A 27,409-nucleotide genomic window follows, 5' to 3' on the forward strand; every position below is an offset into this window, starting at 1 on the left:
TGTTGGTAAAGTAATGTCTCTGCTTTTTATTTATTTATTTATTTTGATAAAAACAGTCCCACAGCATTTATTGTCATCTGGTAATAACATAAGGGTGAGCAGAACAATATGAATACAAGTTTTAGAACTACATCTCTAACAAAAGACACCTAAAAAACGCAACGGTATTGCCAAACAATTTCTCACTTCATCTATCACTTCTAGTTGGAGACACTTTGGAGCAGAATGATGTTATCTCCTTTTAGCATGATCCGACCCAGTTGTTTTCTTGACTTTGTTTTATAATGAATCTCTTCTGCATCATCTAATACAAGGTTCATATACTCATCAAAACCAATGATACAGCCTTCTATCCGCATAGTCACTTGCTCATAAAGCCACATCTGAATCCGTGATCTATTTTGCAAGTATCTGAAGATGAGATTGATGGGCTGCACCATCACCTTCTGCACCTTCTGGCCCTGGCCCCGGTACGCCATGCTGGACACTCAGAAGCACCACACTACTCCACACTGTCTCTCAGAAAGCAAAAATATGGAACGCTTCACGAATTTGCATGTCATCCTTGCGCGGGGGCCATGCTAATCTTCTCTGTATCGTTCCAATTTTAGTATATGTGCTGCCGAAGCGAGCACTGTCTCTGCTTTTTAATATGCTGTCTAGGTTGGTCCTAGCTTTTCTTCCAAGGAGCAAGCGTCTTTTAATTTCATGGCTGCAGTCACCATCTGCAGTGATTCTGGAGCCCAAGAAAATAAAGTCTGTCAGTGTTTTCATTGTTTCTCCATCTATTTGCCATGGAGTGATGGCACTGGACATCATGATCTTAGTTTTTTGAATGCTGAGTTTTAAGCCATCTTTTCACCCGCCTCTTCCACATTCATCAAGAGGTTCTTTGGTTCCTCTTCACTTTCTGCCATAAGCATAGTGTCATCTGTGTATCTGAGGTTATTGATATTTCTCCCAGCAATCTTGATTCCAGCTTGTGCTTCATCCAGCCCAGCATTTCTCATGATGTACTCTACAGACTCTTTGTGACCCCATGGACTGTAGCCTTCCAGGCTCCTCTGTTGATTGAGTTTACAGCTTGGTGGGTGTTATTAAAAAAAAAAAAAAAAGACAGGTCTGACATTTAACATCCTCTCCTGTAGATGAATATTGAGCAGAGCTGAAGACAAAGTTGACATCAATGAGTAAGCTCATTATGGTTCTCTGGTTGGCATACATTTAGAAATATTTTTCACATCATCTCTTGCAGAAGAACAATGCTTGCTTTAAAAAAAAAAAGTGGGTATGTGCCATTTTAAGCACTCAATATTGTCTTTATCAGAGCCCTCATTGTTTTGTTCTCACCATTCACTCTTTCCCAAAAGCAGTGCATTATTCGACAGTTTGTTGGCTAGATGAAAAGTGAAGTGAGGTGAAAGTTGCCCAGTCATATCCGACTCTTTATGACCCCATGGACTATACAGTCCATGGAATTCTCCAGGCCAGAATACTGGAGTGGGTAGCCTTTCCCTTCTCCAGGGGATCTTCCCAACCTGGGGATCAAATCCAGGTTTCCCACATTGCAGGCGGATTCTTTACCAGCTGAGCCACAAAAGAAGCCCAAGAATACTGGAGTGGGTAGCCTATTCCCTTCTCCAGTAGATCTTCCTGACCTAGGAATTGAACCAGGGTCTCCTGAATTGCAGGTGGATTCTTTACCAACTGAGCTATCAGGGAAGCCCCAACTAGATGAGAAGGCACTATTGAATTACCACCATTACCAAACTGTTGAAGTATCTGGTTCCAGAGCCTGCTTAGGGCCTGCTGCTGCTGCTGCTAAGCCACTTCAGTTGTGTCCGACTCTGTGCAACCGCATAGACGGCAGCCCACCAGGTTCCTCCGTCCCTAGGATTCTCCAGGCAAGAACACTGGAGTGGGTTGCCATTTCCTTCTCCAATGCATGAAAGCGAAAAGTGAAAGTGAAGTCGCTCAGTCATGTCCGACTCTTAGGGACCCCATGGACTGCAGCCTACCAGGCTCCTCCATCCATGGGATTTTCCAGGCAAGAGTACTGGAGTGGGGTGCCATCACCTTCTCCTGCTTAGGACCTGTAAACCCCGTTTTTAAGAGAAACATGACTGAAGACAGGGAAGTCCCATATGTAGGATCTTTCAGTAATCAGGGAAGAAGTCTTCCTAGAAAAGATTCATTTCAGTATTCCTAGATTGTGGAACTCCAGAGAGTTTAACACCATTGGGCACTGCATAATTTTAAGAGTCCTCTAGTGACTGGGAAGAGGGCTGTTTGAAGAGAATTAAAAGAGAAGAGGACCTTCCTTGCTCAGGAGAACAATGGAAACTGCAGCCTAGACATTAATTCCCTTACAGCTAATTAAATAGGTTTGTTCTTTGCGGTGGTCTACTTGACCTGACTATCATTTACACAGATGCAGAGCTACAAGACACTGTCCTCGATGAACGTCCGTTTCCTCTCAGAAGAACAAGGAACCCAGGAGTCAGCAGCCCATAGAGCGCGACGACGAATAGGGGTCTGGGTCTGGGCGAGTGAGGAGCTCAACGGGGCCTCTCCTCGCAGACAAGGGCAGCGAACTACACGTCCCAGTATCCTTGGGTTCTCGCGTGAACTACATTTCCCAGAGGGGTATAGCGACAGCCCCTGCCCCGCCCCTCCTGTACCTACTTGGGGTGCCTGGCTTCTGCAGCTGGCGTGAGCAGCCGCCTGGCCTGAGGTTGGCCCAGGCAGCACCTCGGGCGAGTCCAAACCCGAAGCTGCTGTCAGGCTGTGGCAATTCCGGAGCCTCCCGCCTGCAGCCCACGGAACCCCAGAGGCCTCGGTGAGGTGAGCGGCGGAGGGTCGGCGGGATGCGGGAGGGAAGACCCGGCCTCGGGAGGATGCGGCGTCGGGGCGCCAGACACAGGCCCAGCATGAGCGAGCTGGGCCTTTGTGGGCGCCAGCGGGCCGAGGGCCGGGCATCCGGGCTCCGTCCACCTCACGCCACCGCCTCCCACAGACGTGCCCTGAACGCCACAAGTCGGACACTTCTTCCCTTTTGGCCGGGCTCAGCCATCCTTCTGCTTCCTCCAGATAGGTTCCCAGCGCGCTACCTGCCTGGCTCCTTCCGGCGTTTGAATTGCTCTGGGCCGGCAGTGAACGTGAGAAAATAATTTCCTTCCCCTACCGTCGCCGCTGCTCTCCCTAGTGACAGGCTTGTTTTGCCTGAGAAGTGAATCGCCGGCTTCCCCCAGTGGCAGAATCAGGACTGGAATCCAGGTCTCTGGTTGTCTGTACCTCGTTTCTCAAGACAGCAGCCTCCTCCGCTATAGGAGAACTGATACTTTCCCTTTCCAAAGCAGTTTTCTCTAAAAATCTGGACATTGTTTCCTTGCAAGGAGGAGGACGAATTGGGTGGGAAGACTCGAAGTGCAGAAAAGTTGTCACATATGCACGCAGGGAGTTTAGAGCAGATGCCAGCCTCCCTGGCTGTGTGGACTGGGGCAAGTTGCTCCCACTCTGCCCTCAGTTTCCTGATCCATAAAATGGGGGCTGACAGTGTCAACCGTGCTCAGTAATGCACGTAGTGCCTGGCACTTAATGAGGCTCAAGGAGTTGCTGCTGCTGCTGCTGACTGAATCCTAGGACGTTTTTCACTGAGCCAGGGAAAGAGCTGGGCCTGGAACAGGATGACCCAGCCCTTCTGTCTGGTCCTGTCTACCCCTGGCTGCTTCTGACTTCCTTCTCTGAGGGCACTTGGCATCATTCTCAGGGAGTGTAAATGATTCAGAGCTGCTGATTCAGAGGGGTGGAAAACAGAAGGGGCTTCCTCCTGGCTCGCTTTGTCTTCCCTCAGATCTGGCCTCTGGAGACTTCACCCATCCTCAGGGGACACTACCCAGAAAGAAGACATGGCTACTGAACAGAGGGAAGCAAGGTCTCAGGTGAGTTCATTGTCCTCTCAAGTCTTAGGGACAGGTGGGGTTTTTCACCCTCAAAGTAAAATTCTGTACCCAGTACAGTTTTCGCCAGGATTTGGAGCTCAAGTCCTTTTCTCTTGAAAGAACTCTTACACTGGTGGATGATGGGTTCTGTAGAGAATATTTGCCTTCCCGCTCCCCACCCCACCCTCCCCCATCCATGTCTAGTGTTTCTCTTTTTTTTTTACCCCTAATAGGTGCTCTTTTAGTCATTAACCTCAACTTACTGTATGATTACTGGTTTGAGAAGTAAGATACCACATGTCTTACACCACTTGGGGTCAGAACAAACAAACATACACCCTTGGCAGAGTTCCTTTCTGACATACTGCCTTTGCTCACTCATGTCCCCCTCCCTACCCTTGGCCAGAATGCTTTTCTTTTTCTTTCCACCCCTGAGAATCCTCATGATACTTTCCAAGGCTTTGCCCAGTCCATAGTTTTTCATTTTTTCTCCTTCTTAACTTTCTGGATCATGTAGCTTGTTTCCATCACTGCCTTGAAAACTGCTCTTGACCTGCCGTTTTCATCTTTATGCTGTGAAAGTGAGAGTGGGACCCCATCCCGCTGAGCTAGTGTGCAAATAAAGGATAACCATGTGGGAGGGGACGTAGATGAAGTAGTCTCTTGACTCCAAGAGTAGAGAGAAGACTCCTCAGGAAGCAGCAGTGAGAGTTCCATAGGATATTGGTAGTGGAGAGCAGGGTATACAGTGATTACTGAGTGGTTCTTTTGAGCCGGATGGCCAGGTTTGTGCCCATCTTCTCTGTTGCTGTTAATGTGCCTCAGTTTCTTCACCTGTGTAAAGAAAACATCCATGCCTACCTCCTAGCATAGATGAGAGGATCCTGGGAATTAGTGCGTGGAAAAAGTTTTGATCAGGGCCAGGCGCATAGTAGATATTCAGTATGTGATGGTTGTGGCGGCTGAATGATATTAATATAATATATGATACTATTATTGTTGGTAGATAGAAATGACTGTACAGTGTTCGTCTTTTACTCATCCTCATCTAACCATAATAGGTAATGTTACTAGGGAATATCCCGAGGGCTTTAGCTTTATTCTCACTGTTATAGCAAAGTAGAAGTTATTACCGGGGTTGCCACTGAGGCTCAACAAAGTCAGGTAATCTGAAATCAAACCCAGGTTCTAAGTTTTCGTGTTGGTTATCGTCCAGTCATTCCTCTTTTACCTCTTTTCAGAACACAGGGCAAGCCTAACCCCCAAGTTACCAGAGCTGTCTGCAATGGGATATTGTATATTTTCTGAACCCATGAAATGTGGTGGTTGATCTTCTGCAGCTATGGCTAGTACCTGCCTTTGCACATTTGGGTTGCTTTCTTCTAAGGCTTTCACATTCCATTCCAGTAAAGCCAAGCTGCTCTCTTGCCCCAAATCTTCTCTGTCCCTGTGTATGAGTCCTATATGACATTTCTCCCTGACCTCACCTGCTGTATGTACATCAGTCCTGTGTGGACATGTGTATAAAATTCAGTGACAGGACGTTTAAGACTAGAGAGTGAATATACCCACCAAGTGCTGGGTTAAAAGACAACTTCAGTTACTGTCTTGTCTCTGCCATGGATAAAGTAGTATGTGCCCTGGATCTTATGTTCCTCATCTCTAAAATGAGGATTAAACTAGGAAATGGTATATAGTCTTGTCCAGCAACACTTTTTTCTTTCATTGCTCAAATTATTCATGCATTTTTCCTGTCTACCAATTGGATTGTTACTTCTTTTGAGGGCAGAGATCATTTCTTATATCCCTCCCCTGTGCCAATAAATTATCTTATTATATGGCACTGCATGTTAATGTTAAAAAATTCAGAAAATAAAAAATACATATATAAAAAAGAAAGTAAAATCACTCTTACGCCAGCATCCCCTGGACAAAATAATGGTCATTCCTTTGGTATGCAGCCTTCAGAATAATTTTCTATATACCTTTATTTATTTATTATTTATGTACATATATATGTGTGTATTTTTCTTTTCTTTGCATTGTTCACTTAAGAAGACTTTCTTTTCTCTCCTTGCTATTCTCTGGACTTCTGCATTCAGCTGGGTATATTTTTCGCTTTCTCCTTTGCCTTTCACTTCTCTTCTTTTCTCACATTTGTAAGGCCTCCTCAGACAACCACTTTGCCTTCTTGCATTTCTTTTTCTCGGGGATGGTTTTAGTCGCCCCCTCCTGTACAATGTTATGAACCTCCGTCCATAGTTCTTCAGGCACTATCTACCAGATCTAATCTCTTTTAGTTTTTCATTGTGATAATATATACATAAGATTAAATTTACCACTTTAACCATTTTTGAGTATATAATTCATTGACATTAAATAACATTCACATTGTTGTGTTACATCATTACTGTTTATCTTCACTGTATGGATTATCTCATTTATTTCTTAACCCTGTGAGGTAGGCTTTGAGAGGAAGTTTTGCAGAGTGGTTAAGTATGAAGCCTTTGATGTTCCCTGGATTGGAATTCTATCTCTACCACTGACCAGCTGTGATATTGTGACTTATAATATGAAGTATATATTAGGTCTTTGTCCTTGTTTCTGGCACATAATTTCCCAAACCCTTGTGATTTTCTAAGTGATTAGTAATAAATGATTTTTATCCCTGAAATTACTTCAGAGCAATGAAGGCAAAATGGATGTGCTTTGTTATTCATAACAAGGCCTTTCATTCACACCAGAGTTAATTTGGTGACTTTTGGACCCCACCTAAAGATGGGGACTCGTTGCCAGGGAAGCTTGATTAAAGGGTTGGAGCTTTCAGTCCTGCCCCCTATACCCATGTTACCCACCCACCACCACCCTAAGAGATGAAAGTTGAATCAGTTGCTAATGGTCAATTATTTAATCAATCATGCCTATGTAATGAACCCTCATAAAAATCCAAAAGGGTTCAGAGTTCTTCCAGGCTGGTGAACATTTAACGAGTCAGAGAGAATGGCAAATCCATAGTGCACCCCTTTCCTGTACATCTCTTTCATCTACCAGTTCCTGAGTTACATTCTTTTTATCATAAACCAGTAATCTAGTAAGTAAATGTTTTCCTGAGTTCTGTGAGCCACTCTGGCAAATTAATCAAACCTTAGGAGAGGGCTGTGGAAACCTCCAGTTTATAGCCAGTCATTCAGAAACACGGGTAACAACCTGGACTTGTGATTGACATGGAAGGGGGGCCAGTGTTGTGGTACTGAGCCTTTAAGATGTGGATCTGACACTACCCTCAGTGTCAGAATTGAGTACCAGCAGGTGTTGCACAATTGCCTGGTGTATGGAAAACCCCCCACATCTGGTGTCAAAAGTGAAATAGTACTGTGTTAAGGGTCAAAGAGACTTACAAGAGGAGTGATTTTGCCTTCATACCAGCTGTGTGACTTGGATAAATTTCTCCTTTGCTTTCTCATGTGTAAAGGGGAGATAATTTCATAGGGTTGTTGTGAAGACAAAGATTTACACTAAAGATTAATATAAAGCTCTAAGAATAGTACTTGGCCTGAAAAAAGCTTTCGATAAATGATAGGTGTTTTACTTTCCATTGTTACTGTCTTCAAATTTCAGGGAGCACAAATATAGCGCCTTAAGTTATGTAAACTAATCCCTCTCAGTGATTATTTCTGTTTCCATTTCTTTGCTGTTAGTAGGACGATGATAAACATCCATTTATGTACATTTTTGTCCACTGTTCATTATCAAACAAATACAGTAATTGGAGCATTAAAGAATATGCACATTTTAAAGCTTGTAATGTGTGTTATCAAATCACCATCAGAAAGATTATTCTAATTAACACTCCCACTAATGGCATTAATACCTCCACACATCTTTTGTAGTGGTTAACAGGGTCTGGTTCATACTTCATGCTACTCAGTATATATTTGTCACAGGTCAGTTGTTCATTGAACAAATGACCTGGAAGTTTCACAACCCAGAATAGTATAGAAGCATTTCATGGTAGCGCATCTACTACCCACTGCCACCTTTTTCACCCTGTGTGATGGGTGGTCCTGGCTGAGCTGGGATGGCTTGTCTCTACAGGTGTCAGTGACGTTCGAAGATGTGGCTGTGCTCTTTACACGGGATGAGTGGAGAAAGCTGGCTCCTCCTCAGAGAAACTTGTACCAAGATGTGATGCTGGAGAATTATAGTAATCTTGTCTCATTGGGTAAGGAAATTTCCCCTGTAGATACAGAATTCAGAAATCTGGATACCTCAGTACCTGATTCCCTGGATAAAAGCCCTGGGTCATTTAAAAACTTTATCTGAGTTTTTTTTTTTTGTCTTTTTGCCTTAGCACTGTACAAACTGGATCTCCATAAATAAATCAGAAAAACTTTTTCCCCCTCATAGGCATGGAATTGCCCCATGGATGGGACAGTCTACAGAGCTGCACATTAGAAATTCCCTCATTATAGGCACTTCCCTCATTTTCCCTCTAAGACTGAGCTATGATGTGTTTGCTCATCTCTTAACAGAGTATCCCTCAACCCTCTTCTTTGACCCAACACTTGCTTTTCTCAATTATCTTTTACGGGGGTCAGCAAACTTTTTCTTTAAAGGGCCAAGGAGTAAGTATTTTAGGTTTTGTGGGCCATATATGGTCTCTGTAACATACTCTTTTTTTTTTTCAACCGTTCTTTGCTCAAGAACCATACATAAACAGATGGTAGTCTAGACTTGGCATATGAGACCCATAGTTTGCTGATTGCTGCCATCTTTCAAAGGGGTCAGATAGTGTTTTCTCATTTTAAACAAGCTTCTTGATACATAATCCTTTGCATAGATACCTGTTACAAATGTTAATTTAGTCTGTATATGTAACATGCATTTAACAGTGTATGCATATTCCCTCTTGTATAGGAAACTGTTTTTCCGTATTAATCAAGGCTGCACATTTATCACGCCTCACTGACATACAACTAAATGTTGCATTGTCCCTTGCCTTTACCCTAACATACCCCCTCACATCATGGGGTCACAATTTAAGCACCCCACAGAAGTTCTTTGTATCATCCTTTGAGTTTTCTACTCAGATTTCAGATTCTTTTTTGCGTCAAGGCAAAATCAAGTCTTTTTGTTTTCTTTTTTTGCTCTATGAGCAGGACTCCTATTTCCCAAACCCAAAGTGATCTCCCTGTTGCAGCAAGGAGAAGATCCCTGGAAGGTAGAGAAAGAAAGCCCTGGAGGCACCTCTCTAGGTGAGTGGGTGGGGAATCTCTGCAGGCAGCAGTCTGGTAAATGAGTGGGTGTGTGACTTGAAGATGTTGGTCAGGGAAGTTTTTCTGGCTTCTCAGTGCTCAAGAAGTGGTAGAGAAGGGATGCTAAGGCCCCCATTTGCAAGCTTCCTCTTTTTCTCTGATACTTCACAGGTGACTCTCTCAGGATCTTTTTTCTTACTCTTTCCTGTTGGTTCAGAGGAGAGCTGCATTTTCAAGTATTCATTCAGCAAGCTTAGTGTATTGAAGGAACTGCAGCAGATTCATTCTGACTGAAGCCCAGGGTCATGGGAAAAGAAAGAGATGAGGAAGGAAATAGATTAGAAAGCCAGGTGGGGGGTCACACTATGAAGCGCTTTGGTTCAGTTCTTAGGGATGGGAGCTGTCCATGGTTGACTGGAAAAAACTCAAGGATTTTAAACTGAAGAATTATATGGTCCTTGATATTCTAGAAAACATGGCCTCAGTCTGAGATACTATAGATAACCTTCAGTAAAATCATACCTAAAGAAGCCAAGCACACCTACACTGACAACACCACAGTCATAAAGAAGGAGCACTGGTGGAGGCAGAGCTCCAAGGCATGTAAGGGACTAAAAAGCAAATTGTGGAGCACGATTATGACATGTCACCATTTATGTCTAGAGAAACTTACATGTATGTTTGTTGGTATGCATACTAGGTGTGTAAGTCCTGAGAGAAAAGTCAGGGGACACCTAACCTGGTAACCAGTTCCATTTGGATTAGGATTGAGAATGGGCATGATGAAAAGTGACTTTATTTACATGTAATATAATTAAAGTTTTCACAGAGAATGTATTAATTAAGTCCTTATTTTGTAATTTGAATTTAATAAGAATAGTCACTTCAAAAACATTGTTGGGCTTAGATTTCAAGTGAGGAGAAACTAGAGGTGGGAACCTTCTGGAGATTATTGCATAATGTAAGCAAGACATTACCTAGAAGGCACATGCAGTGGGTTCGGAAGGAAAAAATAGGGGCCCCTTTTTTTAAAGATATAGGACAAGTTTGGTGTGGGATGGGTTTCACTTGAGATGTGAGCAAAATATGGGTACAGGCTACCCGTAAACAGCTGTAGAAGAATTTATGGGTTGGAACTGAACAGGGAGGTCAGGGAGGCGTCAGTGCAAAGGTGGCATTTGAAGCCTTGAGCTGAGCAGATAAAGGAATAGAGGAGCAGACAAGAGTCCCAGGAACCCTCAGTGTTTATGAGATGGATTAAGAGGGAAGAATCTGTGATTGAGCCTGAGAAGAAGTCACCAGCAGATGGACTGCAGGACAGGCCATATCCATCCCTAAAGCCCACACACCTTTAGGAGAATGCTTTCTTCCTAAGGTGAGATCATACAAGGTGAGATCTTTTGAGGTGGAGACCACACTTTTTCTTTGTTTATATTTTTTAACTGTCATTTGGGAGAAATACACTAATTTTGTCGGAATTTCTGGAGACCACCACAGAGTAAACAGAGAACTCAGGCAGCGAGAAACCAGTAGAGAGTTAGGAAGAATGTCAGTCCCTCTGTCAGGTATGGGCTGAGTCTGGCATGAAAGGTCAGAGGAAGAAAAGGAAGAATTGTTCCCTTTCCCTTCACCTCAGGAGACTCTGATCCATGAGTCCCCCTTCCTGAGTGAAGTATTAGTTGGATTAAACTGAATAGAAAGTATGACTGGAGTCCAGAGCTGTCCAGAGAGACCCCAAGGCCACCTAGCAGAGATGTGGCGTCCTTCTCAGGTTTGGGAAATTGAAGGAAAACGCTGGGTGTCTGGAGGAAGTAAAGACGTCAGAGCCAACCAGCGTGTGCATTTCTCTTGACGCAGTGAACTTCCTCTCTTTGGTCGAAGGTGACAGTCAGATGGGGTGTCCTGGGGGTGCTGGCATGCGCTGTGTCCTCCTGCACCCCTGGCGAATCCCCCATCTTCCTGGGCTAAAGTACCCTCGGAACAATTTCATTCCAAGAGGAACTCACTTCCCAGTGTGCTCAGGTGAAGGACCTGGATGTTCTTGGAAGCACTTCGATTATTAACTCTAGACCAGAGCCAAAAACCAACCCTTTAAACAACCAGTGACAGAAAAGCTTATGCTTCCAAGGTAGGACTCCTAGGATCTTTAGTTGCCTCCAAATATGTTTTTTAAAATATTATTTCCACTTCAAAACTACTCACAAATAGGAAAAACAAACAAAAAGGGAAAACAAACTGTCATCCCTAGATCCATATGTTTTATATTGAGAGATAGGAGGGAATGGCTCAAAAGGTACACAACTCATCTGAGTCTCGTACTTAAGAAATGAGTCCAAAGTCTATAATCAGTTTTCTGGAATATTATGTATATTATATGTGTGTATATGTATATAATTGTTCAGTTGCTCAGTCGTGTCTGACTCTCTGTGACTTCATGGTCTGCAGCATACCAGGCTCCTCTGTCCTCCACTATCTCCCAGAGTTTCCTCAAACTCATGTCCATTGAATCAGTGATGCCATCCAACCGTCTCATCCTCTGCCACCCCCTTCTCCTATCCCTGCAGTCTTTCTCAGCATCAGGGTCTTTTCCATTGAGTCAGCTCTTTGCATCAGGTGGCCAAAGTATTGGAGCTTCAGCTTCAGCATCAATCCTTCCAGTGAATATTCAGGGTTGATTTACTTTAGGATTGACTAGTTTGATCTCCTTGCAGTCCAAGGGACTCTGAAGAGTTTTCTCCAACACCACAGTTTGAAAGCATTAATTCTTTGGTGCTCAGCCTTCTTTATGGTCCAACTTTCACATCCATACATGACTACTGGAAAAACCGTAGCTTTGACTATATGGGCTCTTTTGGGGAAAGATATCTCTGTTTTCTAGGTTTGTCATAGCTTTCCTTTCAGGGAGCAGTCTCATTAGATTGTTGCTTTAGCATGCAGTGGTTTATATGGCATGCATATGGTTTATAAATATATAAACCAGGAATAATGTGATTAAATCAACTTGAACATCTCATGAGTTTGGTTTACACCCAATGTAAAAACATTCTTTAATTCAAAAATTTAAAAACCCAATGATGATTTGGGTAAACAATTCCCTCCAGTGAGAAAGTGCTTTTCTTTGTCTTTCTCTCTTCCTTTGTTGTATTTATGCGAGAATTCAGGGCAGACTGAACCTGGCAGGATGGTCAGCTGAGCAGTCACTTGTGGGCTGCCTTCAACTTGCTGAGATTTGTTGGAGCTGCATCTGCACAGAGAGTAGGGATCTTTTTCTAATTTGCAGAGAAGTGCTGTAGGGGATATACCAGCAATCTAATGAAATAGCATGCAGTAGTTTTAAACAGCAGATTTCTTACAAGGTGAAATGTGTTTAACATGTTTAAGTTAGTCTTGTTCTTTCCCCCTGCCTTCCCCTCCTGCCACCAACATCTTTTTTTCCTTGTAGCTGCTAGAATGGTCTATTTAAAATGTAGATCAGGTTATCTCACTCTGATGCCCAAAGCCTCTAGTGGCTTCTGCCACATGGAACACAATATAAAGCCCCCAGCATGGCCCTCAGAGGCCTTTGTGGTCTGGTTCTGGCTACCTTTTCACCTTCATCTCTTTCCTCTCTGCCCTTTATTGGAGAACTCTAATCACCCTGGTCTCCTTATAGTTTGTCAGGCAGGCCAAATAGGCTCCCACCGCAGGGCCTCTGCACTTGCTTTTTCCTCTCCTGGACCATTTTTCTTCCTGGCAGCCAGGAGCCCATATGACTCACTTCCTTGCACTATACAGGTTTCTGCTCAGTTGGCACTTTATCAATTAGTCACAGCTCATCTGGACATGGTCTTTTGTCCTCCACATTCTTTATTCCTTCACCATGCTTTATTTTCTCTGAGTACTCGTCACTGCAAAATAGTACATATTTATTATCTGCTCTTACTCTGGATTGTAAGTTCCCTTATGCTGGATTGTCTGTTTATTTGTTCCCACCTCCTCAGTACCTAAAGTAGTGCTTGGTTAGAGTGAGCTTCCAGTTAGTGAATGCATGAGTGACTTGGTCAGGTAGTGGTGACAGAGCTAGAAAAAAGGGAACCAATTTCAGAGGTATTTGGCAGATGAAAGCAGCAGGACTTAGAGATGGATCAGATATAGAAGATAGAAGAGATGGAGTTGTCAAGGATGCTTCACTTGGTTTGTGGCCTGTTCTGAGATGGACAATGATATCATTCACTGAGATAGTGGTGCTAGGAGATCAGATTTGGGGGTTAGTATAAATATGGTTTTAGATGAATTAAATTGAATTGTCTTTTGGTTGATCCAGTTATTCAAGTGAAGATGTCAAATAGCCTGTTAGGTTTAGAGTTCCATCCCTCACAATATAAACTGAGCATTAAATGTGAAGACTCTGTCACTAAAAGATAGTTGAAGCATTGCTTGAGTTTGAGTTAACCTGTAGAGTGGATTCAGGGTACAGCAAGAGCAAGAAAGAGGACAGGACTCAATCCAGAGAAACTCTGGCATTTCATGGCTAGGTAGAGAGAAATGAACCTGTAGGGATGCTAAAGTGTACTACAGACTAGTGTCATTGAAGTCAAGGCTTATAAAGGACGGTATCAGTAGGGTAGGGAAAATTAAATGAATTTGAGACTTACTTAGATGTTAGAAGAAACAAGCCTTGGTAATCGATTAACTGAGGGAGAAGTATGAAGGGTGCCTTTTAAAGTTTTGATTCAGAACTGGTGCCATTTATAGGTTATACAGGTTGGAGGGAGGGAATAGTCATAAATTCAGTTTTAGGCATGTTGAATTTGAGCTGTCTTTGAGACATCTAATTGCTGTTTTGAGTTGGAAGTTGTATAATTAGGTATGGAGAGTAGCGAAGTCTTGCCTAGAATGTTTGTAGATGAACCTGGCCTGTGGAAAGGGTACCGAGTGGAAAGAATTGGGGGCCTAGGACTGAACCCTGCAGAACTCCAAGGATTAAAGATCAGGTAGAGGAGAAGGAGTGCACAAAGGAGACTGAAAAGCTGCAAAGGAAATTGAGGCTGGTGGACCATGAGAAGAATGTGGAGGCGAGCTCAGGCAGAGAACTCCAGCAGCTGCTTACTGTAGCTTAGGCAAAGAACTTCTCAATGAAAAGGAGGAGTCACTATTGGATGCTGCTAAAATGTAAGTTAGGCGAGGACTGAAGAGCACATCTTGGTTTTATCACATGGAGGTCATCGTTGCCTTAAAGAGAGTGGTGGTAAGAATAGAAGCCAAAAATGAGCCCATGAGAGGTGCATGAGGAAATGAACACATGTGGGATACTGTAGAAGGTGAGATGTGATGAGAAGGCAGCAGCAGCAGCTGGCAGAGCTCTTATTTGCAAATATAAATACATATTTCTTTTTTTCCTTTGTCCACTCCAATTATATTATACAGCATACGTTATTCTACCCCTTTCACTTGGTATATATTGAAGCTCTGTGCATGTCATTTCATAGAGAGCTTTCTCACTTAAGGAATAGTTCTATGGTCTTCAGCTGACTCTCTTCCAGGCAGAAGAGGTGGTTTTGGATTGTATGTGGCTTTGTGTAATGTTAACCCAGTTAATCCAACTGTCCATCAGAGAAATCTGCTTTAATAAACTGGGTACATTCTCACCAAGAAATTCTTTGCAACTGTAAAAAGGAATGAGGGGAGATCTCTGTAAATTCCATTGTGAGATGATAATATTACTAAGCAAGGAAAAGTGCAGATAGCAAAGAAAAGAGGAGATACCAAAAAAGAAAAAGTGTGTATTTGCTTGTATTTAAAAAAAAAAAAAGAAAAGCCAAAAAAAAAAAAAAAAGGATGAAAGCAGATCAATAAAGAACCCAGCTGCCAATGCAGGAGACACAAATTCCATCCCTGGGTTGGGAAGATCCCCTGGAGGAAGGCATGGCAACCCACTCCAGTATCTTGCCTGGAAAATCCTATGGACCAAGGAGCCTGGCGAGCTACAGTTCATAGGGTTGCAACAAGTCAGACATGACTGAAGTTACTTAGGATGCACACACATATCAATAGAAAAGGTTACCTGTAAGGTGAAAGAAGAAAAACAAAAAGGATTAAGAGAATGCTGCTGCTGCTGCTAAGTCACTTCAGTCGTGTCCGACTCTGTGTGACCCCATAGACGGCAGCCCACCAGGCTCCCCTGTCCCTGGGATTCTCCAGGCAAAAACACTGGAGTGGTTTGCCATTTCCTTCTCCAATGCATGAAAGTGAAAAGTGAAAGTGAAGTCGCTCAGTCGTGTCCGACTCTTAGCGACCCCATGGACTGCAGCCTACTGGGCTGCTCCGTCAATGGGATTTTCCAGGCAAGAGTACTGGAGTGGGATGCCATTGCCCTCTCCAGATTAAGAGAATAAGGATAGAATTAAATAAAACTGGAAAAGTGTTCCATAAATATTGAAAGCAAAATGAAACAAATGACCCTAATAGTATATCATATTGTTGGCTTAGTCACATAGAAAAGAATTATCTCAATTGCCTTTAAATCACAGCAGTTTAAATAAAGATCCTTAGTGGTTTAGATCAATATTATGATTTATAATAAAAAATATATATTTGGTGCATGAGTGCTCAGTTGTGTCCAAAACCCCATGGACTGCAGCACACCATACTCCTCTATCCATGGAATTTTCCAGGCAAGAATACTAGAGTGGGTTGCCTTTTCCTACTCCAGGGGATCTTCCTGACCCAGGGATCAAACCTGTGTCTTCTGCATTGTCAGGAGGATTCTTTACCCCTGAGCCTCCTGAGTACAGTTCTTAAAATCCATGGCTGATTCATATCAATGTATGGCAAAAACCACTACAATCTTGTAAAGTAATTAGCCTCCAACTAATATAAATAAATGAAAAAAATAAACAATTTTTAAAAAAAAAATGGTCTATAAGTTATTCTATGACACACCTTAGCTTTTTTGTTCTTGAGGCTTTTTGTTGCTAAATAACATGGGATGTGGGAAGAAAAGAGGCGAGCGGATGGTCTCTTGGTGTGGTCCCAATTGTGTCGACTGTATTCCTGGTAGGGAGCTTTGTAGTTTCTGTTACGATGTCCTTCAAAATAAATCAAGCTTAATGTCTGCTGGGTCCAGATGGTACCTGTAAAAATAATCTTGTTTTCAATTCTGACTTAATTTTTAATAAAAGTTCAATAGGAATGCCATCTGTCTCAAAATTAAAAAAAAAAAAAACCCTGGGAAATCCTAGGTGATGAGAGCCCCAAAGGTGTCTTTGTTATGTTAATGATGTTTCTCTTGGACCCTGCCTTACAATGGGATTTGGTTTCCAGGACCAGTCATGTGATGAAAGGGTTGAAACTTTTAATACCACACCAGGGAGGGAAGGGGGCCTAGAGGTTGAACTGGTTGCCAGTGGCCAATGATTTAATTAATCATGCCCATGTAATAAAGCCTCCATAAAACCTCAAAAGGACAGATTCAGAAAGCTCCTGAGTTTCTGAACATGTGGAGATTTGGGGAGAGTGATTCACTTGGGGAGGGCCTAGAAATTTCATGCCCTTTCCCCATACATTGCCCTGTACATCTGTTCCATCTGGTTTTTCTCAAGGTATATCCTCTTATAATTAACTGGTGATCTAGTAAGCAAAAGTGAGTTATGAGCCACTATAGCAAATTAATCAAACCTAAGAAGGGGGTCATGGGAACTTTTGATTTGTAGCCAATTGATCAGAAGTATAGATGATAACCTGGGCTTGTGACAGATGTCTAAACGAGGCAGGGGGAAGTCTTATAGAACTGAGCCCATAACCTGTGGGATGTGATACTATCTCTAGTTTTTAGTAGGAAATGGCAACTCACTCCAGTATTCCTGCCTGGGAAATTCCATGGACAGAGGAGCCTGGTGGGCTATGGCCCATGGGGTCACAAAGAGTTGGATATGACTAAGCATGCATACTAGGTATTACAGATAATGTTAGAGTTGGATTGTAGGACACCCAGTTGGTATCCAAGAATTGCTTATTGATGTTTTAACCATCCCTGAGAAGCACATTGGAACTGAGTGAGGAACATTTACTATCTTACAGGCAAAAATAAGTTCAAACAATTATGTTGATTTTGGTGGATATAGTAAAAGTATGTGGTTGTGTTTACAAGTGGAATTTTATATTTGATAAATGTGTTCTGAAATATTGATAAAATGATATAATAGGGCATTAGCATACTTTAGCATACTCTAATGGAAGAGATATAAGGGAGTTATTTTGGGTTTGCCAAAAAGTTCATTTGAGCTTTTCCATAACATCTTACAGAAAAACCTGAGTGAACTTTTTGGCTTTCTCAGCCTGTTCCAACAAAGTACCACAATTGTGTGGCTTTAAGCAACAGAAATTTATTGTCTCACAGTTTCGTGGGACCATGCTTTCTCTGAAACTCCAGATAGGGTTCTTCCTTGCCTCTCCCTACCTTCTCGTGGTGACGAGCAGTCCTTGTTCCTTGGGTTACAGCTGCGTCACTCCAGTCTATGCTTCTGTTGTTATTTGGTGTTCCCAGGGGTATCTTGACATGATCTTTGTGTGCTTGCCTGTGTCCAGATTTCCCTATTATAAAGACACCAGTCATGTTAGATCCCACCGTAATCACCTCATCTTAACTTGATTGAATCTGTGAAGTTACTATTACCAAATAAGGTCATATTCTGAGTTACTGGGAATTAGGACTTCAACACATCTTTTTGGTGATACAATTCAACCCATAACAAGGTAATAAATGTAACAGCATTAGTAATTGTTGATGCTGGCTTGGCCATTCATTGTACAACTCACTCTACTTTTGTACATGTTAAACATTTTCTGTAATACGAAGCTTTAAAAATTAGAATTACAAACACAAAATTTTTAAAACAGCATTTCTCTTTTTCATCAACATATAATCATTATGGAATACATTTTCAGGTGTGTAGTTCTATCCCCATTGTGGTGTTATGTATAATTCTCAGCAAATAGCTCCCTCAGTTCTCTGACTGTGGAAAGTCTTGAGACTGCAAATGCATGTGACATTTTTATAGGAATAATTTTGAATCTGACCACCTGTAGAATAAGGCGGGAAAGGATATAGGTCTGAAAAGTTGACTTGGGTTCAAAGATTTTAATGCTGCCTTTAGTCTTCACACTACCCTATCCATCTAATCTATGGCTAAGCCTTTAAAATCCCATTTTAGACATTTCTTCCCCAAACTTTTGACCACACCTGTATGCCTTCCCTCCTTGCGCTCACTACTATCTGAGGGTAGTTTGGATGCTGTTCTAAGCCCACATTTGTATCCATTTCTGTCTTGTGTTTTTGTTGTATAAATTATCACATTGCAATGTGATTGCCTACTCCTTTTTTCTCTCTAATGCAAAACAGTGAACTCCTTAAAGAAGTTAACTGTTTCTTTTCATTACCAGATCTGGAATGTCTTGTGGATCATGTAACTAGGATAGAGCCTAACATATTGTAGGTGCCTTTTAAATATTTGAAGAATGAGTTAAATACAGTACAATCAATGCTTTTTGAAATAAGAGTTCTGTATAGAAAGAAGGTTAAATTTGGTAGGAAGTAATATTGGAAAGGTGAGAAACAGATCAAAGGATTAAATTGAAGGTCAATAGCAATAGTCACTATAGAGTAAGAAGGTCCCGAACTTGGATGTATTAATGATGGTTGTTAGAAACATCTTAGTGGTACAATTTAAGGGAATTTGATGACTGACTAGACATGGAATGCAGGAGAGAGAAGGTTCTGAGATCAAACTAAGAATTTATGGCAAAGGAGCTGAGGAGGTTATGATATAATTCAGAGCTAGGAAACACAGAAAGAAAAGTTTGAAAGAAATGTACTGGTTTCAGATTTGGACAAACTGAATTTGAAGAAAAATACACAAATGGAAAATCTAGCAGGCAACTGGAAATAACTCTCTAAAGTGTTTTGAGAGTTAGTATAGTCATTGACATCGGAGGTATGGGAGTGGATGAAATCACGTGGGAAGAGAAGATTGAAGAGAGACTCACAGAGATTCATAAGCACCGAGGGAAGAGAATCTAGACCTAACGACAGGTTTTAGTTGGGGTGGTAGTCATTGACAAAATCACCTGGTCTCTAAACTTCTGACCGAAGTTATAGCCTTGTTTATGACATAACTCAGGCTCAGGCTTGATTCTGAGAAGAGCAAAAGTTGAACTGCACTTATGGAGACACCTCTGTGGACTTACCAGAAACTTTAAACAGATCACAGGGAAGAGTTAGGATGTCCACAATCCGGGACTCATGTCCCCTTCAACACGCAACATGAATTTTGGACTACGCTATTGGCACTTGAAGTAGAGTGAAATGAGTTTCCCGTTATTGGTATGGAACCTTGTAGCTGTAATTACTTCCATTAAAAAATTAAAACTGCCCAAATCCTGTTTCTCTATTCTCCTTTAAACAAAACTTTTCAAAAGCATTTCTATACTTGATGTTTCTCCCAGTGTTTCTGTGCACTCCAGTGGGGCTTTATTCCTGTTCCATGAAAAGTAGTTCCATGAAAAGTCTCCATCTTGGCACAATCAGGGTTAAGTTTTTAGTTCTCAACAAACACAGTCCACTAGCGATTCCAGTTCTGTTAATAGGTGATAAGAATGCAGTCACCATATACTTCTACCTTCTTTCTCACCTACTTAACTACAGGAACCTCATAATCTTCCCTGTTTCCTGCTTCTACTTGTGTGTCAACACTGTTCTCTACACAGTAGCCAACTTGAGTGAGGATGTAATTGCCTGTGACTTCCCAGCATACACAGAATAAAATTCCAGAGTCCTTACATGACCTGTTAGGCCTTATATGACTTGCCTATACCTATTGCTTCAATATTATTTACCATTTTCTCTCTTGCTCAATGCACTCTAGTAGCCACACAGCCTCTTTGCTGTATCTCAGAAGTCACCACACTTTGATATTTGCTGTTTCCTTCACCTAGGAAGCTCTTGCTTCACACATCCATATGGTTGTTATTTATTTACTTATTATTTGTTACACCTTCCCATGCACACACACACACACACAAACACAAAACCAAGGTAAAAGCTCCTTAAAGACTGAAATTCTTAGTCATCACGTTCTCTACATTCCCTAGAACTTTACCTGGCCCCTAGTAGGCACTTAAGTATTTGGGAATGGAAAGGATGTCTGCAGCATATGCAAAGATAACACACACACACACAAAAACAAAAATGTAGGGCTCTGGAAATTGCATATAGTTCAGCATACCTGGCAGGAAGCCAGGGAAAGGAGATGAGTTCCAAGCTGAACAAAGGTTAGATCATCACATACTTTGTTCACCCTGTTAAGTACTCTATACCTTATAAGTTGAAGATAAGTTGGACAATCTTAAGTTTGCAGCATGGTAAAATGAGAATTTTAGAAAGATTAGTCTGTTACAGTGTGGAGACTGAATTGGCAGAGAGCAAGACTATACAAAAAAATCTTCATGAACCAGATAACCATGATGCTATAATCACTCACCTAGAGCCAGACATCCTGGAATGAGAATTCAAGTGGGCCTTAGGAAGCATCACTACAAACAAAGCTACTGGATGTGATGGAATCTCAACTGAGCTATTTCAAATCCTAAAAGATGATGCTGTGAAAGTGCTGCACTCAATATGCCAGCAAATGTAGAAAACTCAGCAGTGGCCACAGGACTGGAAAAGGTCAGTTTTCATTCCAGTCCCTATGAACAGCATTGCCAAAGAATGTTCACACTACCACACAATTACACTCATCTCACACGCCAGCAAAGTAATGCTCAAAATTCTCCAAGCCAGACTTCAACAGTATGTGAACCATGAGCTTCCAGATGTTCAAGCTGGATTTTAGAAAAGGCAGAGGAACAAGAGATCAAATTGTCAACATCAGGTGGCTCATCGAAAAAGCAAGAGAGTTCCAGAAAAACATCTATTTCTGCTTTATTTATTACATCAAAGCCTTTGACTGTGTGGATCACAACAAACTGTGGAAAGTTCTTCAAGAGATGGGCATACCAGATCACCTTACCTGCCTCCTGAGAAATCTGTATGCAGGTCAAGAAGCAACAGTACCAGACATGGAACAATGAACTGGTTCCAAATTGGGAAAGGAGTACGTCAAGGCTGTATATTGTCACCCTGCTGATTTAACTTATATGCAGAGTACATCATGTGAAATGCTGGGCTGGATGAAGCACAAGCTCGAGTCAAGATTGCCAGGAGAAATATCAATAACCTCAGATACACAGATGACACCACCCTTATGGCAGAAAGAGAAGAAGAATGAAAGTGAAAGAGGAGAATGAAAAAGTTGGCTTAAAACTCAGCATTCTAAAAACCAAGATCATGGCATCCAGTCCCATCACTTCATGGCAAATAGATGGGGAAACAATGGAAACGGTGAGAGACTTCATTTTGGGGGGCTCCAAAATCACTGCAGGAGGAGAAGGGGACGACAGAGGATGAGATGGCTGGATGGCATCACCGACTCGATGGACATGAGTTTGAGTAAACTCCGGGAGTTGGTGATGGACAGGGAGGCCTGGCGTGCTGCGATTCATGGGGTCACAAAGAGTTGGACACGACTGAGTGACTGAACTGAACTGAACTGAACTGAAAATCACTGCAGATGGTGACTGCAGCCATGAAATTAAAAGATGCTTGCTTCTTCGAAGAAAAGCTGTGACCAACCTAGACAGCATATTAAAAAGCAGAGACCTTTGCTGACAAAGGTTTGTCTAGTCAAAGCTATGGTTTTTCTAATAGTCATGTATGGATGTGAGAGTTGGACTCTAAAGAAAGCTGAGCCCTGAAGAATTGATGCTTTTGAACTGTGGTGTTGGAGAAGACTCTTGAGAGTCCCTTGGACTGCAAGGAGATCCAACCAGTCCATCCTAAAGGAGATCAGTCCTGGGTGTTCATTGTAAGGACTGATGCGGAAGCTGAAACTCCAATACTTTGGCCACCTGATGGGAAGAACTGACTCATTAGAAAAGACCCTGATGCTGGGGAAGATTGAAGGCAGGAGGAGAAGGGGACAACAGAGGATGAGACGGGTGAATGGCATCACCAACTCAATGGACATGAGTTTGAGCAAGCTCCAGGAGTTGGTGATGGACAGGGAAGCCTGGTGTGCTGCAGTCCACAGAATCACACAGAGTTGGACACGACTGAGCGACTGAACTGACTGAAGTCTAGAGGTGGTGATAGTTGTTGTTAAGTTGACCAATTGTGTCCAACTCTTTTGCAACCCCATGGACTGTAGCCTGTCAGGATCCTCTGTCCAAGGGATTTCCCAGGCAAAAATACTGAAGTAGGTTGCCATTTCCTCCAGAGGATCTTCCCAACCCAGGGATCGAACCCACATCTCCTGTATTAGCAGGCGGACTCTTTACCACTGAGCCACCAGAATTAGGAGACTATGGTAGAACATTAAAGCGTGAGAAGCAGAGTACCATTTAGGTACCCGAGTTCAGTGCTCAAGAGCTCTAGTAAACTTGTCGGTCATAAAACAGCAGTCTTTACATACAGGCCTACATAAAGGTATAGGTCTCTAGCGAAGGCAGGATCTCTAACTTTACATTATAACTGACAATCCACAATTTTGGAATCTTTCTTTTTCCCGGCACATGTAGCCTGCAACCAATGACTGGTGTTCACAGGGAAAGTACTCCAGTTTTATGACTGCCTCCCACTCTTCTACCCAAATAATGTTATTGAAAGTTGATCATTTAGCGAGATTTAGATGGACAAGGAACTTGGAAGGTATTAACAGAAAATTAAAAAAAAAAAACCTCCTCTTTCCGTAACAGTAAATAGGAAAGATGAGAGAGATTTTGAAACAGCATAAAGATTTTGTGATTGGCTAAGTGAAAAGAAGCTATTACACTAAATACACACTGTGTGCTTTTCCAGAAGATGTGGTCCCTAATTGAATGAATGATTTATTGATATTTAGGTGTTTTTTTTTTAATGAGTGTTATTCTCACTTGCCCTGCATGGCAAATACCAGTGCCTTGAAAAATAGGAAAAGAAATAGTAAAGATGGGTGCATATAAAATTAGTCAAAGAGAATGTGTAGAGTGAAGGGAAAAAATCCCAAACTCTAGAGAAAGCAATTTTTAAAGGGGGAATAGAAGAAGTTACCCATGAAGGAAACTGAGAAGTTAACTCTGGTAGAAGAAAAGACAAAAGCAAAATATATTATGTTCACCAAGCAGAGACAATCTGTACACAGATTATGAATGTCAAGTAGAAATGTCAAAATACAGTAAGATGCAGAGGAACCCTTAAAATGGTTACTGTAACTCAGGAGAAAATAAATAACTATATGTATACTTGTTCCCCTGGCAAATTTTAATATTCAATTAATTGCATCCTTACCCAATTAAAATTTATTTAACTTAATGCTGTTCTTTACCATGTTATCATGTTAGCCCTTTTTACCTTTTTTATATTTGATCTTTGACTCTTTTATATGTTGCTTGCATAGCCTCTCTTGCTTGATGCATTAGCAAGGTTACTTTCCTATCTTGCAACCTTTGGTTTCAGGCCTACCTGTTGTTACCTCAGTAGATTAATCTAATTCCTTCCTGTTTGAAGTGGCTCTGAGACTCCTCATTACTTGTGTAATGTACTGTCCTGGAGGCAACTGCTACAAGTGTTTGAATCATGTGTGTGTGTGTGTGTGTGTGAAATTAATATATAAGTAATTGAAAGTATTTGACATTGTTCAAAAATTTATATATAAATTGTTGAGGAAGATTAGTAAAACATTTTGTATATAATTCAGATGCCATTAGGAGGATCTTCAGGTTAAAAGGGCATGCTGTCTGCTTGCAAAGAATATTTAGGATAGAAAAGGAAAGTGAAATATATTTAGATATAGGTAGATAGATAGGTGTAATTACATGTGTAGAATATATATATATGTTTTTTAATACTGTGATGAGTGCCTATAATAAGAGGAATGGACTGTGTAAACTCACAGTACCCCTGTGTTCACTATTTACAATAGCTCGGACATGGAAGCAACCTAGATATCCATCGACAGATGAATGGATAAAGAAGTTGTGGTACATATACATAATGAAATACTACTCAGCCATAAAAGGAATGCATTTGAGTTTGTTCTTATGAGGTGGATGAACCTAGAGCCTATTATACAGAATGAAGTAAATCTGAAAGGAAAAACAAATTTCATAATTAATGCATATATATGGAATCTAGAAAAATGATACTAATGAACCTATTGTCAAGGCAAGAAGAGAGATGCAGACATAGAGAACAGACTTTGGACACAGCAGGGGAAGGAGAAGGTGGGACAAATTGAGAGAGTAGCATTAACATATGTAAATTACCATGTGTAAAATAGCCAGTGGGAAGTTGCTGTAGGCACAGGGAGCTCAACCTGGTGCTCTGACAACCTAGAGGAGTGGGATGGGGTGGGAGTTGGGGAGGAGGTTCAAGAGGGAGGGGACATGTGGGTACTTACGGCTGATTCATGTTGTTGTATGGCAGAAGCCAACACTATTGTAAAGCAGTTATACTCCAATTAAAAATAAATATTATTATTTTCTACAAAACAATTAGAAACACTCAGTTAACTTTTGAATGGATTCTGAATGATACAAAGGAATTTGGCATGAGGGAAAAGGGATGAAGACTTTCCAGATTATGAATGATTATACAAATAAGAGAAATGTCAAGAAGATAATTTAAAATTCTGTCATGGGCTTTGGACTCTCATCCCAGACTGCCATTTTCAATTTATGGTTCCTCTTTTAATCCTTCTTCTCCATTTTTCCATTAACTGATTCTCCTGGTCACTCTTACACTCACCCTCTTTAAATGGGTTTGTTTAATCTTTTCTCCACTCTCTTGTTCTCAGCTTGTGTTGTCTTATTTCTCTGTACTGCTTAATTAAATCTCCTAAGTTTTTCTTATTATCTTTTGGCCAAATAATGAGACCTTATTTGAATACCATAAATATTCAGTCTATACATTTAGTAGCCAAATGCTGTATCACATGAAACATTTTCAGTTTTTTCTTTCCTCTCCAGGATGGAAGAACAGTTATAAAACCACAAAGTCAACTCAAACACAAGGTCACTCATTTCAGGAACTGATAATGAAAAGATCCAAAAGGAGTGGACCCGGGGACTTCAAATCAGAAAAACCCTGCAGATATGAAGGCAGATTAGAGAAAAAGCAGGAGAAAAAAGAAAGTTTACAGATAGTTTCAGTCACTCACAAAAAAATCCTCACTATAGAGAGGAAACATAAAAATACTCAATTTGGCCAAAATTTGAGCCCAAAGTCAGTCTTTTTTAGGCAACAGGTGATCCCAAGAGAAAAAACCCCAACAAAATGTGAAATACAAGAAAAGAGCTTCAAACAAAATTTCAGTTTATTTAATCAACAAAAAACCAACACAGCTGGGAAACGTTATAAATGTAGTATGTGTGAGAAAACTTTCATTAATACTTCATCCCTTCGTAAACATGAGAAAAACCACAGTGGAGAGAAATTATTTAAATGTAAAGACTGTTCAAAAGCCTTTAACCAAAGTTCAGCACTTATTCAACATCAAATAACTCATACTGGAGAGAAACCCTATATATGTAAAGAATGTGGGAAAGCCTTCACTCTCAGTACCTCCCTTTATAAACACTTAAGAACACATACTGTGGAGAAATCCTATAGATGTAAAGAATGTGGTAAATCCTTCAGCAGAAGATCAGGCCTTTTTATACATCAGAAAATCCATGCTGGAGAAAACCCCTATAAATATAATCCAGGTAGGAAGGCATCTAGTTGCGGTACATCCCTTCCTGGATGTCAGAGAATTCATTCCAGAAAAAAGTCCTACTTATGTAATGAATGTGGTAATACCTTTAAGTCTAGCTCATCCCTTCGTTATCATCAGAGAATTCACACAGGAGAGAAACCTTTTAAATGTAGTGAGTGTGGGAGAGCCTTCAGTCAGAGTGCATCTCTTATTCAACATGAAAGAATTCACACTGGAGAAAAGCCTTACAGATGTAATGAATGTGGAAAAGGCTTCACTTCTATTTCACGACTTAATAGACACCGAATAATTCATACTGGTGAGAAGTTTTATAATTGTAATGAATGTGGTAAAGCCTTAAGTTCCCACTCAACACTTATTATTCATGAAAGAATTCATACTGGAGAGAAACCATGTAAATGTAAAGTGTGTGGGAAAGCCTTCAGACAAAGTTCAGCTCTCATTCAACATCAGAGAATGCACACTGGAGAAAGACCCTATAAATGCAATGAGTGTGGAAAAACATTCAGATGTAACTCATCCCTTAGTAATCATCAGAGAATTCACACAGGAGAGAAACCATATCGATGTGAAGAATGTGGGATATCTTTTGGCCAAAGTTCAGCTCTTATTCAGCATCGGCGGATTCATACAGGAGAGAAACCCTTCAAATGTAATACATGTGGGAAAACTTTTAGACAAAGCTCATCACGTATTGCCCATCAGAGAATTCATACTGGAGAGAAACCCTATGAATGTAATACATGCGGGAAACTTTTCAATCACAGATCATCCCTTACTAATCATTATAAAATTCATATTGAAGAGAACCCCTAGGAAGTAGATATGCATGTGTGAAGTTCTGAAACCAAAGCTCACCAGAATACATGAGAGTGATGTAATAAATGTAATGGATATGAAAAGCCTTTCTATAGTTTAGTCCTCATCAGATAATAAATCCTAAGGACAAACCTATGTAATGCATATTGAGGAAGCCTGTCAGACAGTAGTAATAACCTAAAATGAAGAATCCCTGACTGGAGACATTGACTTTGGGCATTTGTAAACTAATTGTTCTCTCTACAGCAGTGTAGACTACCTGTCATATGTAATTGTTACAAGCATCTGGGTGATGAGGGGAGGTGTGCACTGGATTTCCCATTGAAATAAATGTTAATGCTTTTTTAAATAACTTGACATTGTTATGTATGCTATTATATGTAATAGCATATAACAGATGTGGTTAAAGAAATTATACATTTTTAGAAAAAAGGACCAAATAAAAGATAAAAATGAACTGTAAACTACCTCTCAATTTCTGGGGTTAGTCCTTTTCCTGAGTTGCTGTCAAACTTTGTGCATGGATTTCATTTAAAAATAGAAATAAAAGTCTGTTCTCTTCTTC

The 27,409-nt window shown here is 41.1% G+C and overlaps 2 protein-coding genes and 1 non-coding gene across 7 annotated transcripts; 1 reads left to right on the forward strand and 2 right to left on the reverse strand.

Annotated features, from left to right (window-relative positions):
- Positions 1-41: 41 nt before the first annotated feature.
- Positions 42-14,369, reverse strand: LOC122440013 (small nuclear ribonucleoprotein E-like). The gene is made up of 3 exons (XM_043465712.1): positions 14,365-14,369; positions 1,135-1,137; positions 42-480 (listed from the first exon to the last, which is right to left on the reverse strand). Exon 3 carries the CDS (start codon positions 477-479, stop codon positions 201-203), a length of 279 nt encoding a protein of 92 aa, XP_043321647.1. The 5' UTR covers position 480; positions 1,135-1,137; positions 14,365-14,369; the 3' UTR covers positions 42-200.
- Positions 529-635, reverse strand: LOC122441054. The gene has a single exon (XR_006269199.1). It is a non-coding gene; the product is annotated as a U6 spliceosomal RNA (small nuclear RNA).
- ZNF354A (zinc finger protein 354A) lies at positions 2,664-27,409 on the forward strand. Of its 5 annotated transcripts, none has more exons than XM_043465708.1 (5): positions 2,664-2,844; positions 3,854-3,941; positions 8,037-8,163; positions 9,101-9,196; positions 25,277-27,409. In XM_043465708.1, the coding sequence occupies exons 2-5, from the start codon at positions 3,909-3,911 to the stop codon at positions 26,839-26,841; spliced, it is 1,821 nt and encodes a 606-aa protein (XP_043321643.1). In that variant the 5' UTR covers positions 2,664-2,844; positions 3,854-3,908; the 3' UTR covers positions 26,842-27,409. The 5 variants fall into 5 exon arrangements, with proteins under 5 accessions (XP_043321643.1, XP_043321641.1, XP_043321644.1 ...); XM_043465706.1 differs by having other exon boundaries at positions 2,679-2,844; positions 3,091-3,941; XM_043465707.1 differs by lacking the exon at positions 2,664-2,844 and adding an exon at positions 2,851-3,276.

The sequence above is a fragment of the Cervus canadensis genome, chromosome 4 (assembly GCF_019320065.1).
Source record: "Cervus canadensis isolate Bull #8, Minnesota chromosome 4, ASM1932006v1, whole genome shotgun sequence".
NCBI classification, from domain to species: Eukaryota; Metazoa; Chordata; class Mammalia; order Artiodactyla; family Cervidae; genus Cervus; species Cervus canadensis.